Raw genomic sequence first — 19,458 nt, forward strand, 5'->3', positions numbered from 1 at the left:
GACCCACATTCACTTTAATTCACAAAAGGTTGATTTACTTTGCTACAATAACTGACAACCCGATCCATAATATGAGGGGACAGGGGAAAATGGGCTTAAAAATTGGTTTATTCTGTCAAACCCCCCAAAGTGAATCATATAAGGAATATGTTTATCAAAAGAGAGATCCCCGTGAGCACCGTGCTTTGCACAGGGTATTTTCATAGGCTGTTGCAGTCTAAATCATGCAGTCAAGCTACGCAGATATACTCCATTCACTAATTCCTCTAAAAACCATCATATCTTATTTGCTGTTGTGATGGTCATCAAGGTGTGGTTTTCTTTCTAGAATTTCAAGCTATCTCAATGAAATAAAAAGCACAGTGTCGTACAATTAACCACCCCCAAAAAACTGTCACTTCAGTGTGCCATCACCTGGAACAGCTGTCCACAGGTAAGCACAGATCACAAAGCTCTACTGCACACATCCTTCTTCTAAACCGATGCTAGTGAGAAAAGAAAGTGATTGTACATTTACTGAAGTACAGTGCTGGATGATACACACCGTTGTACTAAGTACACATCCTGGCTTGCATGAAATGTCATCCTATTCTGCCAAATGCTAAAATTCCAGCAGTGTCTGTATACCTTGCCAGAGATTACTGCTTCACTGGAATCCAGTGCAACTCTAAAACCAATATTGCCTCCATCAATGAAAGGAGAGCCAGCATAACTCCTCCACTACCTCAGGACTGATTTTTGTTGCAGAAATGACATTGAGACTTTACCTTCTGGTTTACAGCCAAGTTCATGCTATTGTTCATACTAGAAATTTGGTGAAAACCCTTTGTTGAAAATGATGGGTATAATCAGTTGCCATCAATGAGCTTTAGTTAAACTCATTTTGGACTAAGAGAACATAAAAAAGAAGTCAGGCCCTCCTTCAAACACTAGTCACATTCAGGACAAGGCAAGAACTGGATCATTCAGACAGAGATGCTTCACTGGAGTCTGAATGCCTACAGAGAGGATGGGCATTCATCTGGCTGAGCAGTATGAACAGGACGGGAGAACAGATTCTGAGTGACTGGAAAACACAGAATCCAACTGTGAAAGCAGAGAAAAAACAAGGAGCATTGAGAAGCGATGCAGCCTTGAAAGAAACCAGTTTGTCTGTGCTGAATGTTGGCTAGAAAGAGAGATTGGGAACACTAAGGCAGAAAGTCCTGTTCAGTTCATGTTTTCTCTGTATTTCCATGTCACTAACAAACACATGTATAAATAACTTCTATGTACCTATACTTTTATATGACATCTTTGATAACTTCAAAGCTGAATCTGCAGTACATTTCAAAGGGATCAAGATTAAAAAGGGATTGCACTGTGAGGGAGGTACTATCTGAGGGCTATGCACACAAGCAATCTTAAAACGTGAGACTGTCTTCTAGCCTGAGGAAGTGCTGCTTAATTATTTAAAGCCAGACAAAATATAGCACTCTGGAAGAGGTATCAGGGGAACAAGCTTGCCCCAACAGAAAATTCCTGGGATGATCCAGCTGGTCTTTTCTCATTTCCAGCATCTGGAGAGCCAATCGCAATTATGCAACTTAGTATCAGGCCAGGACACTGCAGCATTCCAGGGCAACCCACAGACACCACGTTTGTTGTCACTCTTTATTTTAAATGCTCTAAATATACACACTCAATGGTGCCCATTGCTTAACATGACTGTCCCTACCTTCAGGGGAATGAAAAGCACCTCTGAAAGGAAAATATGCTTGAGTAAAGGGACTCCGTACTTTCTTTGCCAGAACCAAATATATATATATGTGTGTGTGTGTGTGTGTGTGTGTGTGTGTATATACACATATATACACACACACACACACACATATATACACACAAATTATAAACAAATATCTTGACCAGTCAAATTAACATACAGTACAAAATAAGTCAGACTTTATGGTCCACCTCCAACCCAACGCAGCCATGAGCCAACAGAGCTATTCTGCTCCTCAGTCCACAGTACACCTCAGTTGCACAGCATTAACAGTTTACAATAATATTAAAGCAGCATTAAAACTCTCTTTCCAGCTCCTGGGACTCAACTCCAGTAACTTTTGGCAAAGAATGTCTACCCAACGTATCAGTTTCAAAAATGGGATGCAGACAAGCAGTTGTAAAATATCTGAGATATCTACGTCCCTCTTCCACAGAGTCACAGATCCAAAAGGACCGAGGTCCTCAGACCTGAATGGGCAGTGACACACTTCAGCAGAGATTTAAATCCAATTTCATCTAAATTTACCCAAGAAAAACAACAAAAAAACAAAAAAATAAAACAAACAAACAAACAAACAAGCAAAAGCCCATTGTGAATAACTGGAAGTTAGCAGAATTAAAAGAAATATTTTTTTTTTAAGACAAAGTTTCTGGTTAAAGAAAGGGCATGGGGGAAATTAAAACTTTTAAGTCAGCTCTCATTTCAGTGTCACAGAAAAGCTTCATTTCTCTGTTTGGAGCTGTAGCTACCAGAGGTCTGTTGTCATTCTCAATCAGTCTTACCCCCAAGCATCGTTGTGTCAATAGCTTGGATTGAGCATGAGGAATATTTGTAATCTTTTCTTGGGGAAAAAAAGTGAATACTAATATGTCAGTGTCAGATTCTGAGTGCACATAAAGCATGGTAAATCAATTCAGCGCAATCTCATTGAGTCAGTTAAATTAAATTTACAGAAGTCACGGGGATGAGTTAATTGTGAGGAGGGGAAATGCCCAGATCTGCCCCGTCTGTTCTACCACAGCCTTTTCCTTCAATGACATTTGAGATTCTGGCAGTGAATATCCAATAAAACATGCACCCAGATGCTCTCTGAGCCCTTATCCCTCACACTGAACCTATGTACCTTATAAGCTGGAATGACATTTAGAGTATAGATCTGATGCTTTCACCATATACAGTTTTTGAATATGGGATATAACTTTCAGCCAGGTAAATAGATGAACTTCAGTGACCTGGAAACAATATGGCCAGGACCAGAGAGGAAGGAACATTTCTGGTAGCAAGGTAGCTCCTTCCTAAGGAGCAGCCAGTAATTAAAAAGCAACTAATCATTAAACTTCATAGTCCAAATTCCTCCCTATAGCTGCTCCACTCAAACTACTTTAATAGAAAACAAACCAGCCTTGTGCAATGGAGTTTGACCGGCTCTGGTTTCAGTTATACAGCTAGTAATACTGATTCTCTTTGAAAACATTTAGCACTGTTTTTTCCATGCATTTCAGTCATCCACATGACCACCAAACCACTGCAAAGTTCTGCAAAATGGTATTTTCTGTTCACAAGAGGCCCCTGCTCTAGACAGTGGGAGAGGAAAAATTGCTATATCATATACTCTCCCCATTTTCAAGAGTAAATTAGAGGTAAGGCTTTCATTTCATCTCACAGCTGGCAACCTCAAGATCCTATAGAGAGAATTAGCTTCTATAAATATTCACATCTATATTTTGGGCCAGCTAGATCTTGGCCCAAAAGAGCATAACAAAAAAGAAACAACCCTAAAAAACTAGATCTGTGTTCTCCAACTCACCAGATAGGTCTGATGGGGACCTCAGCTCCAGAGCACACTGGCTGCTCTTTGGGGATGAGACAGCTGTGGATGGTTACAGCACCTTCACCAAATCTTGAAGCCTATTGGCCAATTCTATCTTTAGCTTCAAGTCAAAGGAATTGTGCTGAGACACTGACTTCAGTTACCTTAATAAATGGAGATGAATCACATTTCACTCAACTCTGGACACCAGAGTTCAACACCTAAGATAGTCATCCGATGCTCTGTTTATAGTCAGTGGATGGAATATGACACCTCCAGAGAACCCTTCGACTGGTCTATTTTAGAACAAGGTGAATCCTCCCCATGTGATGACCCATGACAACTCAGACTTGCAAGTCTTTTGCACACCTAAACCAGGGCACCTGAATCTCAGTCACAAATAGCATTGTGCCAGTTCACAATTTCCACTTTTTTTCAGCATTTTAGGAAATACTTAGCATCAAGCAAAGCACACAGTGAAGGATTTTCAGGCATGGCTGGCAGCAAAAACTTTTTAATTCATGGCTCCATTCCACCAACCATGTAGAGTTCATGCTTAAGAAACACCCATATTTCAGTAACCTATTTGCTATAAAAGTACTTTCTATTAATAAAGCACCATTTGTCTTTGTTGCTATCCAAGGAGCATATGCATTAATGTTTTCTTACCTTAACCTTTTATTTTTAAACTTTATGTTTTGGTGTTTGCTTTCTCTCATAATTTTGTGTAAATATACATCAAGGATTATGTTAAATTAAAAAAAAAAAACAAAAAAAAAACAAAAAACCAGAAACAAGATTATATATATATATTATATAAATAATGTATATTATATCATACATAAGTTTATGCTAGTCTATCAGTGGGGGCAGAGCTGTAGGGTGAAATACTTGGCATTAAGAGAGAGCTTTCATATTACTTTTTTGAGTCTTCTACTTCAGGTTATCTTCAGTCAGATCCTGTGGAAGGAATTAGCACTTGGAGAACATTATGTGAGTGCCCAGAGTGATCTGTCCTCCAGCTTGGTTTCATTTGAAATGAAACCTGTTGATGCACTCTGATGTGAAAAGCGCAGCAAGAGTGGATTACAGGACGTTTGCTGCATAAGTGCATTCCTGTTCTAACACACTAATGCACATGCATCCATGGTTCTTCAGAAAAGGAGGGAAGCCTGCAACCCTGGTTCTTACCCCACAGCATTGCACTTCCTCAGCTTTTTTTTTTTTTTCCCCATTTTTTATCAGAATTTTCACACCCTGACATTTTGAAAGTGATAGAATCATACTCACAGTTTATACTATCTACACATTTAAAAGATGAACAGTGAAAAAAATTAATCGATAGCAGCAGCACATAGGGAATTCATAATTTTGGGGCAGCAATCTTATCTGCATAGACATGCTTGGATGAAATTGCAGCATACTTTGAGAATCAGATAAAGTTTTCAAATATTTACACACTTATCCAGGCAAGTTCCCAGATGTATGAGCTATGAAGCTTCCCGTTGTACTGCCCAGGATCCAAATGCACTTGGTCACAGACAGAGCACTGGAGGCAAATACACTCATCCCAAAGCACACACAGACAGGTACTCTTCCCTTGAGGTTAGTGGTTGTAAAGTTATTATATACATTAGCAGAACTTGCTATCCTTTACAGTACTACCCAGCATGGTTGGACTGCAAAGAAAACATACTAAGAAATTAGAAAACAAAAACCATCTGATTTTGTCATTGGGTATTTTATGAATTTTTCTTTTTTTTAAGTAGTGCAAGCAATTCAGAAAAAAATGCCCAAGAATTTCCTTTTAAGGGCTTTCCTTTCCCAGCTGACAGCAGAGCACTCACTCTTAGGGGATTAGCTCACATATATTCAACTTCTACATACACATAACATTACACTTCTCTCCTGATCATTGTTTTTTTTTTTTTTTTTTTTTTTTTTTTAATTATTATTTATATTCTTCCATTTTCAAAGACAAGGCTGCAAAGCCTGTTGCAACTTAAGGCCATCTCCAAGATAATAGTGATAGGACAAGAAGTGAAGAGACCAGCCCCCACCTGAACACAACCTCCTTTCAGGGAGTTGTACAGAGCAATAAAGTCTCCCCTGAAGCTCCTCTTCTCCAGACTGAACAACCCCAGTTTGCTCATCCACTTCTCTTAAGACTTGTGCTCCAGACCCTTACTCATTGCCCTTCTCTGGTTATGCTCAAAGGCTTCAATGTCTTTTTTGCAGCAAGGGGCTCAAACCTCAACACAGTACTTGAGGTGTAGACCCATCAATTGCTTTGCAGAAAGCCTCAGTGCAACATAGAGACCAGAAGCTGCCTGAGGCCACGGTGCTGCAAGGAGCAGCACCAAGGCAGGAGGACTGAAGCACCACGATCACGTAGTGGTTGGTTCTGCCTCGGTAAGCACTATGTTGACGGGAGAAGCCAGTGCTACAACAGGTGACAGAAGCCTCACAGAGCAGAACATCTTGAGAGGTTTGTAACAGATTTCAATGCTATTTCTCATCCTCATTTGCTGATGCCAGACTTGAGATAGCTGAAAATGGAGCTCTCTAAACATGATGTATTTAGCCCACGTACAATATGGTTTAACCCACACACAGTCTGGATTTCTCAATAGTGAACAGCACCAATAGCTGAACTGCTTTCCTGAGAGCTGCAAGGAGCACTGGTGGGTGCTGAGGAGTCAAAATCAGCCTTGGGAAGATTCAGCTTCCACTTCCTTACATTGCAACCCTTGGACCTTTATCCAAACCAAACACACAACAGAGCATGAACGATGCCACTGACAAAACTGTAGATCCAAGGAACTGATAAGAAGATCTGTAGTTAATAATATGTGCTGGGAAGTTGCTAATTAGAACTGAGAATGTGAATTGTAAGTGCTACAGCCAGTCAGAACCAAGATGCAGAGCAATATTTAAGAAAAAAAATCACCGCATTTCTCTTCAGACATTTAATGGTCAGTTGATGGTTTTCGCATTTTAAATTTAAAAGCCAGGACTATAAAAGACCACTCATCACTGAAGTGGCCAGCTGTGTTCCTAGGTGCATGCAAAATGAGGTACTATGTCCTGGGGAACTACTGTGACTTGCTTTGTGCTTAAGACTTTTATAGGAGTATCATGAAATAATTGTAATGCTATACAGAAAAAGGCAAAGATTATCACCTGACCAAAGCATGATACAACAGATCCTATCTAATTCATAGCAAATATAACTTTATATTATAATCAGTTAGATCCCTAGAAACATTAAGTTTGGAAAAGACCTCTAAGATCATCTAGTCCAACCATCAGTCCATCACCACCATGCCCCTCAGTGTCACATCCAATTGTTCTCAAACACCTCCATGGATGGTGACTCCACCATCTCTGTGGGCAGGCTACTTCCAGTGCTATACTTTGTGAGTAGAAATTTTTCCCCTTCTAATTTTCGGTGATGAAACAATCCAACCATTTGAAAACTACGTATTTAGGAGGACAGTATGCATTACTAACACCACGTCATAGAATCCATTGAAGGTGAGGATAACGTCTTCATGTTTTTTTTGTGATAACACAAACTTGATCTAATAACAAACTTGCTTAACTGCCAAATATTAAGGCAAACTCCAGAGCCCAAGTGTGCATTATGCAAAGGAAAAAAGAAACTGAAGACAAACACACTGGGGAACATGAGCAGCCAGCAGTTTGAGGTTTGTGTGCCCAAACTGGTAAATGTACAAGATGCAAATTCACAGAAGGCAAGAATTAATCAGATGACTCACAAGCAAAGAAATGCTCACATTTGCCAGATTTTTGCCTTGTCAAAACTAGAAATCATATAGACACACAGAACTGTTTGAAAGGGCCCTTCGAGGCTATCTAGTCCCATTCCCTTGCAATAAGCAGGAACCTACAGCTAGATCAGGAAGCTCAGAGTCATGTCCTGCCCTCCAACCAATTTTGTAAACTGACTGTAAGATATTGGATAGTCCAGGAAGTATGCAGAAGGTAGCTGTAAAGCAACATCTGCTTCAGTGAAAGTGTCAAGTTTTTTTTTTATTTTTTTTAAATCTGTTTTTCATTGAAAGATTATGGTCTAAAAAAGGGTGATACCATGGGCCCGAAGGTGAGAAGTTGCGTCCAGTTACAGCACAAGAATCAACAGAACAAACGAGGATCAAACAACAAACGAGAGAAGTGGAGCTCCAGCAGAAACAGGGATGCAGCTCACAGAACAGACAAGCGAGCAGCTAAAAGCCGTTTCTGATCATATATTAGCATAAAAATTCACCTGACATGGAAATACAAACTTTGTGCCGTTATGGCCTATTATTTACCAACAGTATTTGAAATAGACCATGGAAAGGTGACTGGCAAGTTCTGTTTCCTTCTTACTATTTTAACCTGAGAAAGCCAGTGACAACACAGCACAGTTCCTTAGAATGAAGAAAGGAAAAACCCAACCCAGAGTAATTACCCGGAGCAGCGGAGAGGCAGGTGGATGCCGACAGTTTCCCCGCGTTGCTCGTTAACCCTCCTGCACACAGCGCAGAGCCATAAAGGCACGGGAGCGCTCCACGGAGGGAACACCGCGGGGCACTGGGCAGCGCTGCCAACACTCCTCCCCACCAGCAGCGATGCAGACGGGTGCGGGAAACGAGGAAGGCCGGCTGGAACACGACCCAAACGGCCGTGCCGAGGAGCAGCACCACGAACCCAGCAGGAAAACGCACCGCAATAGAGGGGGACGAGTCTCAGCTCTACGAGAGCAGAGCGGTGCCCGAGGGAAGCTCAGCCAGCAGAGAACAAGCTCGGTGGAGGCAGCCGCCCCAGCACCCGGCCCGGGCCCACCTGAGCTGAGTCCAGCTCCAGCTCCCACCTTCCCTCAACCTGCCGCGCCGGGCAGCCGCTCCCCAGTCACCTACCTGTGGGAGTGCAGCAGCCGCTTCTCGAGGCTGCCGCCCGCCACGAGCACGGCACAACACGGCCGGGGGAGAAGGTGGAGGAGGCGGCGGCGCACTCGGCGCGGCCCTCGGCCCGCCCCACCGGGGCACCGGCAGCGCGGGGCCGCCGCCATTGGGCGCTCGCCGGCGGCGCGGGGGCGGCGGCATCGCCTCCGCATTGGCCGCGGGCGCCGCAGCTCCGCCTCTCCCCGGCCACGGCTCGGCGCTGGTGCCGGCCTGAGGCGAGGGGAACCCCAGGGAGATGGCAAGTGAGTGTATGCAGGCTGTAATTTTTAACCCTACCTCAGTGCCAAGGCTTTTAATCAAAGGAACTTGCGGACATGCACACGGGCACCGCGCACAAACACGTGCGCAGGTGCTCGTGCGCGAGCCGCACCCCTCAACTGATTTGGGGAATTGCTCCCGCGAGCTCAGGAAGCACCACTTACCGGACAGCTTCCTTGCAAATTGGAACTTACAAGCTGAAAAATGTTAATAACCGTAAACACTATAATCATGCAAATGTTAACAACCTTAATTAGTACCAGAGTCACTGAAGAGAAAAAAAAAAGTTACGTAAGTTTGAAACCAGATCACCTGAGGAGAAGCGTTGTTGCAGAACACCAGGAATTCTGAAAGCAGCAGCACCACAGGGCCACCCTGTAAAGCACGGCGCGTGGCAGAGGGCACAGGGCACAGCTGGTTCAGCTCGTCCAGTGCTTGCCCTTCAGGAGTTCCCAAAGGGGCCACAGTTGGCAGCTGGCAGAAATCCATGCTCTAAAGGACTGCAAAGACTGTCAGCCCCTTCCCGGTTCTGGTCAATCCTTGAGCTTCATTTATTCTTTTTTCTTCTTTTTGTTTTCCAAACAGAATCAGAATTAGCCATTACAGACTAACTTTTCTCAGCAGCACTGAGACTGTAAGCATGCCAGCAGGAGCAGTCCTAGTGGCAGTGATCACCCTACCTCACACTACAAAGCGAGCAGCACCAGGCTGTGCTTATCAGTCAGGTTGTAATGAAGGCTCGGCATCAGAAGACTGCCCTTTTCTCTCTCAACATTGTTTACTGACAGATTTTAGACGGTTTAAAGGTTGACAAAAAGCATATTCCTAAACTTAAAAAAAATCATCCAAAGAAAAAGGTTTGCATGTAACATGCCACTTTTGAGTGAACAACAGGTGAAGTTCTCTGAAGCACTGATCTCTTTTTCAGTAAACCAACGTTGCTGGATTCAGCAGTTTAAAATAGAGGGAAGCTGTAGGTTTATAGTATTTTATATATATTGCTATAGGTTTAGAGTATTTGATTATCTTCAGTTATTTACTCCATTACAACTATTACTCCTTCACCACAGCATCAGACAACACCATTATTTAACACCATTTAACTGTTATTATACTTAACCATTATTCTATTCAGACTTGCAAGATGATTCACTAAGCTTTTGTTCTCCAAATGCATTTACCTGTGGGATCCAGAATACAAGGACCAGCAAGTAAAACACATCCTACAGATTCTGATTCTTTCCAAGCATAACCAGGATTAAAAGCATGGGACCTCAAACCAAAGCATTTCAATTACACATTAAGTTTCTAGTTGAAAACTGCTATTTACACAATAGAAAAAGAGAAGTTAGAACAGACTTTTTTTTTCTCTCCTAAAAGCAGGAGATGTTAAAATTTATTTTTATTTCTTAATTTTTAATTCAAACACCTCAAAGAGCCTTGTTTACTTACTTCAGATGGTTTGGATTTGAAGAACAAAGGTTGTGTCCTTCAGTTTTCTGATATATATCATAATGTTGCCTGTTAGCCATAGAAATACAGTATTCTCCTCCTGGTATTCTGATCTATGTTGCAGGCAAATTTAGCAGATGAGACTACAGGGTTAGAGCATTTGAGATCATAACACTGAATGGTAGTACTGACCTGCTAAAGGCTAGAATCATTCTGAATCCTATTTAAGTACATACACTCTCACTTCTTATTTTTATTTGTTTTTAACTCAGTAATGAGTTTTTTTTTTTTTAATATATTTGGGATATTTCATTTTAAAGATGATACTGCACTGCACTTAAAAAAAAAAAAACAACAAACTTCTTAAGCTCCTTTATTCCAATCCAAAACAGTGATACTCAAGCAAATTTCTCTGCAGATTTAACTGAGTTGCATCAGTTCACAGGGTCAAATATATTTCATTTCATTAAGTTAAGCAAGGAAATGCCATTGTAACTTCTGGAGAGTGATTTAACCCTTTGTGGTACACCAGAAGAGGCCAATCTCAGAACCATACTGAAGCACAGCCAGAGTTTTAAACACCAATGTGCACCTGCCTCCAAATAACTAAATCTGTACTTCGCTCATCTGTTTATACCACATCCCAAGGAGTACAGCCAAACAGGAATATTCATGCATGTGCCTCAGCTCAGAGGCTGAGATTATACAGAACAGTAAGATACAATACACAAGATCACCTGCTTAACTTCCTTGCGTTGTACACAAATGGATGTGGATAAGAGGTCTTTGCTTCAGCTAACACAGGCAAACATGAACAATCATGTGCTTCAAGAGAGAATAACATGGACTGGATATAAGCAGCACATGTTCTGAGATGAGTTTAAATCCACTAACTGCAAAAAAGTGCCGTTCCCATTATGACAAGGTATCACCTTCATTTCCCATTCCTAGATGGGCATTTTCAGAAGGAAAGATGTTGCTCAGATACCCAGGCATCCTTGTTTTGTCCTGTAAGAGTAAACCACTGTAATCAGTAGCCACAGAGTTAGCTGTGATGTGAGCAAATGAGAAGATTGCAGAATAGTAGTGCTACAAGTGCTACGGTCAGTGTAAAAATTAGGAAGCATTAAATGTTTTTTTTGTAAAAGTGAGAAGCAAAAGGAGTGTTAAAGGCCGTAGAGAAATTCATTTATATGACTTGAAAACTTCCTTCCTGTAGCTGCAGGAAAATCTCACAGTACCACAGAGCTCTCCAAGGACTAATGAGATGCTACATTAGAAAAGTTTAAAAAAGTGGTTTATTTTTAGTTTGTAAAGTAATTCATTTTCTTCCAGCTATTCATTTTCAGTATTTACCATAGAGGTTTTCAGTTTTGAGCCAAAATATAAATAGATGAGAGCTATGTTTTATGAGGCTAAACATACACCAGAAACATTTAAAAATATTTCACATGAATTTATGAACTAAAAGTGACAAATGTAGTGAAGATCAAAGTTCCAGGGGCTTTTAAAGTCAACATGACATTTAGACTCTCTCAAACAAGTATGAGAAACTTCACATATGCAACTTTTTTCTTGCATCTCAATGGAGCTCTTCACTGAATATGCAAGACATCAGAGTAGGAAAACAGTTAACACATTGTCATATTCACTAAAATAGTTAATTCAGAGCCTCTTTTTTCTTCTTCTGAGAAATGCCTGCCTGGTTATACACTTTATCTTCTACTGAAGCTCGTGTTCCTAGTAAGACATTCAGGAAGGCTGTTTGTTTAGCAAAGTAGCAGAAAAAGCCAACACAGCTGTGCATAGTGAGATCACTACATTTATCTCACTGGGTTTGAATTCTCTTACTATAGGCACCTCCCGTCTGTGCAATGTTTCTCAGAGAAAAACAACCAAAGCAAACGAAAAACTATTCGTGAAGATCAGTCCAATTGCATAAAAACCTAGTAATACACCAATAATCAACTTCGGAATTGACTGCAGGATTTATACATATTTTTGCATAGCTATTATTCCTGATGGGCTGTCCAGTCCAACAATCAAGTTGATAAGAACCAGAGAAAATTAATCACTACATCAAAATTTAACCTAAGTCCTCCCCACACCATAGCAACAACAGTGAAGATTATTAATTACTGGAAAATTCACCAAGCATATAAATTAATTTCAAAGAATCACAGAACTGCAGGGGTTGGAAGGGATCTGAAGAAATAATAGAGTCCAACCTCCCCACTAAAGCAGGTACCCTACAGTAGATCGCACAGGTAGGCAATACAGTCAGGTATTGAATATCTCCATACAAGGAGATGACAGCCTCTCTGGGCAACTGTTCCACAATGGTTTCTTTTTTTTTTTTTTTTTTTTTTTAGCATAAAAGTGTAGTTATTTTCCCTCTCCACTTCAAGCACAACATAAGAACACATCATTCTAACTTAGTACTGTAGTAGAATAATGTAGAAGATATAGAAGAGGGCAACTTTTAAACTGACTTATCACAACTGAGTAGTTTGGAATTAAGTAGTACTTAATTCTTGATTTGTAAAGCAAGTTCTGAGGCACCTGCCAACAAGTACTTAACTCCTCTCAAGATATCCATGATTTCACAGTTTCTGAAGGTATAGTAATTTCTCATTTTTGATTTCTGGAGTATCTCCCTGTGGGGCACCGCTTGATATCTGATGCCCCCTAGTGGCTGCAGGCAAACATCCCAGGTAGAAACAATTCTGCAGCAATTAATAAAAAAGAGCAATATCAATATGAGCCTTGCACAGAAATGACACAACATACCATAGAAAGTCCAGAAAGCCTACTTATACGCTACCTTATAGCCATGATTGGAAATGAAAACGACTTTCAAGAAGAAATAACCTGAGACAGGAAACATGGAAAGTGTCAGAAGAGTGAAATAAATTTAAGTATTTTTAACTTTTAAAAAGTTGTTCCTAAAGTTTTAGAAATGTCAGTGTAAAAAAAAAAAAAAAAAAAAAAAAAACAACCAGAAATTTCACTTTCAAAGAAGTAAAAGTACGAGCAACTACTTCCATAAGTGAACTGCTTGAAATATCACTGTGCTTAGAATCCTAAGCTTACCAGACTAACAAACAATGATGTATTTCAAGGTGAAAGCATTCCCTCAGATGTACTACAGAGTCCAATGACTATGCTACAGAAGTTAAGCTGTGTTTACCACTTGCTACCTGAACTACAGTGGTTCTCCAATTCAACATACTTCTCTTTCCTGTAAAGAAAAGATCATAGAATGGCTTGGGTTGGAAGGGATGGCAAGGATCATAAATCTCCAATCCCTCTGCCACAGGCAGGGCCACCAACCTACATATTTAATACTAGACCAGGCTGCCCAGGGCCCCATCAACCTGGCCTTGAATACCTCCAAGGATGGGGCATCCACAACCTCTCTGGGAAGCCTCTTCCAGCACCTCACCACTCTCATAGTAAAGAACTTCCCCCAGTATCTAATCTAAATCTTCACTGTTTCAACTTAAAACCATTTCCCCTTGTAAAGATGACAAACTATTTGCTAACTGGATAAGTAGAACTCCAGCTTAGCTTTTGAGGAAGCTCTCTCCCCTTCTTCCCCCCCAGTAAAAGGACGAGAATCTTCTACTTCTCCCACGACAGAAAACAGTGATCTCTTGCTTTCAGGCTTGTCAACTTGTAGCTTAAGCTTAGTGAGCTTTGTTTTGTACATCAGGCTCAAGCTGGTTTTAGTATTAGCAGTTACATTTTGTTAGCTACCTGCAGCAAGTGCTACTGGCAGCAGCTTTAGCTACTTAGAACTACTTTTTTTCCACACTCCCCAGACACATTCATATACCCACTTGCCACACACAGTCCAGATGCAGCATATACTAGAAAAAAGTATCACACAGAGAAGACAAGCTAGCACATCTGAAAATACAATGCACAATTTTCATTTTTCTGTATCCTTCTAAACTAACTTTGATTTGTTTTTGAAGAGGAACAAAAGTGAAATGAGTATCCTTATAAGAAGGTATGCATTCAGTAGTGGAAAATAAATGATTTACAGTTGACATCCTCTGTTACCATAAGCAATGTAAACACTGAACGTAACCACACAAGTGGTATCTTTATTTCACAAGATTAAAGATACAGTACAAAATGAATCTGTACATCTTTCTATTAACAGAATTTGTTTACACAATTATATTACATTTGACCAGCCTTTATACTGATTTTAAATACAAAATAAATTTACAAAAAGTCCTACAAGACTCTTTAAAGAACTGCAGCCGATAAAAACAAAGGACTATTTGAGGGGGGAATCCTATGCCATATGTATTTCCAGTAGTTCTCAAACCAAACTAAGTTTTGTTTAGTTTAATATTCTCTGAAACAAAAATAAAATTTCAGTTTATTGTTGCCTATCTAAAAATAAAGCAACTTGCAAAGGTGACTATGACCCCCTGTAATATAATCCTTAAAGGCCAAAACTAGCATAAAGTAGGTGGAAACTAAATAATGCATAGTCTTAAAAGTCCTTTCACAACCCACAATTTAATGCTCTTCTCCAAGAAGAATATTTGATAGTTCTTCTTTTTTTATTATTTTTTTATTTTTTAAACTTTTAAGTTTAATAAGAGCAGCTGATGTTTCATGGAAGATGACTAAGAAGTAAATAAAGTTTGCTTCAGGAGTCTCACTGGGATATTTATATCAAAGGTTTTACCTGCACTTAGATTCTCCTACAACAGACATACAAAGCAAGGAAAATTGTTTTGATAGATTAAGCCCTGGGGCAAATCTCAAAGGGAAGAAGTAGAATCTTAGTTTTCTCAACAGTTTCATGTTATTTTCAGACTGCAAGAACAGCTGAAGCAGCTGATGTGCTTACTTAACGATGCAGGTGTAGAAAAATATTTCCCACCACATCTTTCCACTATTTTCTTGCATACAGAACTCCCACTGACAATAGTTACTGCTCTTTATAGTTGTTATTTTCCCTTCAGGGAGAAAACAGCAGGTGTCTGGGAAGGCCAGAGCATGCCTATTTGACCTAAGTCATCACAAAGAATACAGTTTTTCCATTTAAAAAACACTTCAGATAAGTAAAAATGCTTATCTTAAAATTAAGTATCCCTTCTAAAATAATTCTGCATACAAGCTATAGGACAATCTATTACCAAAAGGGAAGAGCACTTCACCGCAAACAACTGAGCAATCCAATTTCTCAGGGAAAAAAGCAGTTTGACAAACCAAGCACACAAGAAACATATTGCTAGTAAGAGTTAAACGCATTTCTCTCAAAATGCAAGTTTCAGAGTAGAGTAGCAAGGGATTGTCTCAGAAGCTGAAGTGATGTTGTATGACAAATGGTTTAGAAAATGTATTCATTTCTTTAATCCCTGAGTTAACTTGCTATTACTCCTGGTAAGTACTTCTTTACTACTACCACTTCACTCAAATGAATGTCATCTGAAAAAAGTTAGTGGTAGCAATTTGGTAAAAAGCAGGGAAAAAAGCAGAAAGACTTCCTTATTGCTTCTTCAAAAAGCAGTTCTGTAAAATGGAATAATTCGCTGATCTCCAGCCATTTTCTTCCGCTGATTTCTTAGCTGTAAAAATGCATCAGTTCAGTGAAAAGCTAGCTGTAAGACTGTCACATAGCAACAACGATGAGAGAGTCTCATGCAAACAGAGCTTTTAGAATTTAGTTCTAGCAGATAAAAACAACAAAAACATTTTAATAAAGCATTAACAAAATTATTAAACATCCTAAGAGATCAACAAATCAGTGATAGTTAACTGGAAAACATTTTCCATATAATCTTTAATTTATTCATGCTGAGCTAGAAAAGAACTATTAGGTGACAGAGGCAAAAAGAAAGAGGTCAGAAGAAGTGCTCAGAAGTCACAGGTACCTCAGAAATGCAACTGGGGAGTGCCGTACATTCCAGACTCCACATTTCAGTTCAATACTGTTCCAACTGATAATGATGAAAAAGACTGAAACAAAAACATTCCTCTGCCACATGCTGCAACTCTCCATCAAACTACAACAATGGATTTGTCTCCACATAACCAGAAGAAACATTTTCAAGTACTGAGAAGCTCTACTTCTATTTTAAGTCATCCATGACGTTTCAGTTCACAGAATAGCATCTTTCTTTCCCTCTCTCCCAAACTACAGATATATTATGCAACAATTGCATTAAGTATAAAAACAGATCAAAGTCTATGCCAATGCACTGAAAAAAGTATATGAAAGAAAGCTCTTAACCCTTTGAATGAAGTAGATTTTGTCAGAGAGAAGCTAAAGCCTTATCTTTGTATTTCATTCTACTTTAAGACAGGACAGCATATTCAGGAGTTTAAATGCTAGCACAGAAATAGGTACTTAACTGATTTGCCAAGAGCACAAACATCTGTATTTGTTACACCTAAGATACTGTTTTCCAACCTCATACTCTGAAATTGTAGTTCAATGACAAACTGTCACTAGCTTCTTGCAGTCTAAAAACATATGCCCACAGGTCATACATACTCTCTATACTCCAAAAAAGGCCAACACTAACTTGGTGGTGTCAAGAGTCAATAACATTAGCTGTCTTCAGATTTTGTTACAGGGATCCTCAGGTTGTACAGCTACTCAAACATTGGCTGACTTTCTTATGTATGCCCAGTACAAAAAGGGTAGGCCACTGCTGTGATTTAACACAGGATTTTTTAATCAGTTAACTGAACTTGTAGCATCACTGGCTTAAATCCACACCTTCCTGTAGAAAGTACATGCCTTTGGGACCCTTCTATTTTTTCGCTGCGGATGCATTAAACAGATGCACATAAGATACTACACTTCATCTGCAAGAGGATCTTCTTACAGTGCAGATAACATGAAGCATTGTTGGAAATAAAATACAAGGTTTTCTCTACCAGGAAGGCGTATGGTTCTGTACTTTCTTCAGTGCCCACACTAACTCTGCTGCTTTCTGCAATGTAAATAGGCTTGGCATGTCTGTAACAACAAGGTTACACTATTTAAAGATACTACTAACTTTTCCTTACATTACTAAGGATTGCAAGTTAAGAGGCTCCAAAAAACTTTTTAGAAGGATGTGAGATCCGGGCCTGCACAGTTTTCAACCAATTAGTTTTACAAACTGTATCTATTTCAACTCTCCTCCTGGGCTATATACTAACTGTTGACAACTGTCTACTTTGATGATAATGAGGGAAAATACTGGAAAAAAAAAAAAGCACAAATGCAATTACATGTTTGCTGGTTTAGTTTTACAGAACTTATAAATAATCCAGATTAAACCATTCAAGACAGCATAGAAGACCAAAGAGTAAGAAATAAATCAAATAAGGATTGTAGAAATACTTGAGGTGGATATCAGAATATGAATTCATAGAGCTCCAACTGTTTTGGACTTCAAATACAGTTGAGCTTCTTGGAATGAAACCGGCCAGAAATTCATTATTTTTATAGGGCAGCTGCTATCAGACACGCAAAAATCTTCTAATGCTAGCCTTCTCTCTCTCTCTCTAAGATGAAAAGGACTCTGAATAAAGAGAAACTAGATACAGCAGGCAACATTTTTTGTAGTAGCACACTTGTGTTTCCATGAAAAAAGCCATAGTGTTATTCCATTGGCACTGAAATAACATTCAAATCAGTTTCAGAAGAAATTTCTTATCCCTGAAAAAAGGCATCATTCTAAGCAGCTTTCATACTTTAATCCTTATTAACTTCTCTGTGCCTCTTTTATGGAAGGGACCATTAATCTGAAGTCCTAAATCACAATGAAAGTAGTTGTTCTTGGAAAAATCCAGTTCTTTTACCGAGGCCCTTGTTGCTATTGTGGTGGTTGATGCTCTGGAGGTGGTGGTTCTTGTTGAGGCACAGCTGGTCGTAGTCCTGCTGGTCTGGGAATTGCCTGATGTTGCCTTTGTCTATAAGCTATAATTGTTCCCAGAAGCAAGGTGATGATGGTCATAAGGTAAAGGTCCCACTCAGGCCCAAGCAGCTGGTCCATATCAATATGTGAGAAGACTTCCCTTAACTAAGAAAGAAGTCCATATTATCATGTCAGAGAACAAGAACAGGAAGATGTTTTATATTTGACTTCTAATATTTTTAATGTACAAGCTACTGAAGTTTTAGAACTGCTACTTTTCCCCTCTATTTCTGAGAATGAAAAATAATAATTACAATGCCATCCTCAATTTTCAGGAGTTAAATGCCAATAAAAGCAATGCTCTGTAGAAGGAGCTATTTCCAAAGATACCGTTCCTGACACACACCTTTGTAGTTTTCACACATGCAGCAAATACAAAAAATTTAAATTATGTACCCTGTTCTTATATTAGTTGTCTTGAAGACAGGGGCACAAATGCTACATACAAAGAGGAAATGAACTCAGTCCAGCCAAATAGGGAAGCATCTGCAGACTATCGTGAACAATGGAACACTAAGTTCAAGGATAATTAAGTTATATGACACTGAGATTCATGTAGATAACTTACAGGGAAGTTACCAGCCAAAACACTTCATTGTTAGTCATGTGAACTGCCTTTCTATCAGACTACGACTTGCATAAGCTGTAGCCAACATAATCATGTTCTCCAACAGTGACATTGTTTGTACTAGAGCCATTGTTAATGAACTTATTGACTGTAGATCTAAAACTTTGAATACCATATGTTCTGTGTAGTAGCTTCTGTGAGCTCTGATTATTTGCTCAATTGATTTTAAAAGTTTCAGTTGTTCACTCTTGAAAGTTTCAGACTATTGATTTCCAGTCTTACCTGGATTGCTTGAAATCAAATTTGCTCTAAGAGGAAATAGCTTTCCTATCATTTGAATTTATCAAGTAATCCAAAAGATAGTAAGATCTCAGAATACTGAAGAATATTTCAGATAGTATATGGAGAAAAATCATTAAGCAGAAACTCTGCATGATAACTGAACTGCCAAATATAAGCAAACATGACTTAAGTGGGAGTGTTACAACTGAATATAAAACAGCAAAAGAATTGGGGCTACAAAAAAAAAAAAACCCAAAACACTCTCTTTTCTGGTAAGCAGTCAATGTAACAGGTGGTCAGTTTTAACATCAGATGCTTGGCTAGAAGCAGTCAAATAGGTTTGGGATATTCTCTTCAAGGGAAGAATAGCACAGAACAGCACTGACTAGGCTCTTCTCAGTTTCCCACTA

General features: G+C 39.5%; 2 protein-coding genes across 6 annotated transcripts in view; both read right to left on the minus strand.

Moving 5' to 3' along the window:
• The window catches only part of STON2 (stonin 2), a 70,606-nt gene extending 61,430 nt beyond the window's left edge, over positions 1 to 9,176 (minus strand). For 3 of the 5 annotated variants that reach the window (XM_042869314.1, XM_042869065.1, XM_042869401.1), the window contains exon 1: positions 8,501 to 8,584. The gene's annotated coding sequence lies outside the window, so the exon portion shown is untranslated. Of the gene's footprint in view, positions 1 to 3,572; positions 3,658 to 8,500; positions 8,585 to 9,115 lie in introns of those variants that run through there. The other 2 variants (XM_042869229.1, XM_042869149.1) reach the window with 2 other exon arrangements.
• A 5,171-nt stretch (positions 9,177 to 14,347) lies between these two features.
• SEL1L (SEL1L adaptor subunit of ERAD E3 ubiquitin ligase) overlaps positions 14,348 to 19,458 on the minus strand; it is a 31,353-nt gene continuing 26,242 nt past the window's right edge. Inside the window, exon 21 of the mRNA XM_042866418.1 lies at positions 14,348 to 18,303. Coding sequence (XP_042722352.1) covers positions 18,097 to 18,303 — 207 coding nt within the window. The 3' untranslated portion in view covers positions 14,348 to 18,096. The remainder of the gene's footprint in view (positions 18,304 to 19,458) is intronic.

This window comes from Lagopus leucura, unplaced genomic scaffold (assembly GCF_019238085.1).
Source record: "Lagopus leucura isolate 7727_CA_CO unplaced genomic scaffold, USGS_WTPT01 Super-Scaffold_1, whole genome shotgun sequence".
Classification (NCBI taxonomy): Eukaryota; Metazoa; Chordata; class Aves; order Galliformes; family Phasianidae; genus Lagopus; species Lagopus leucura.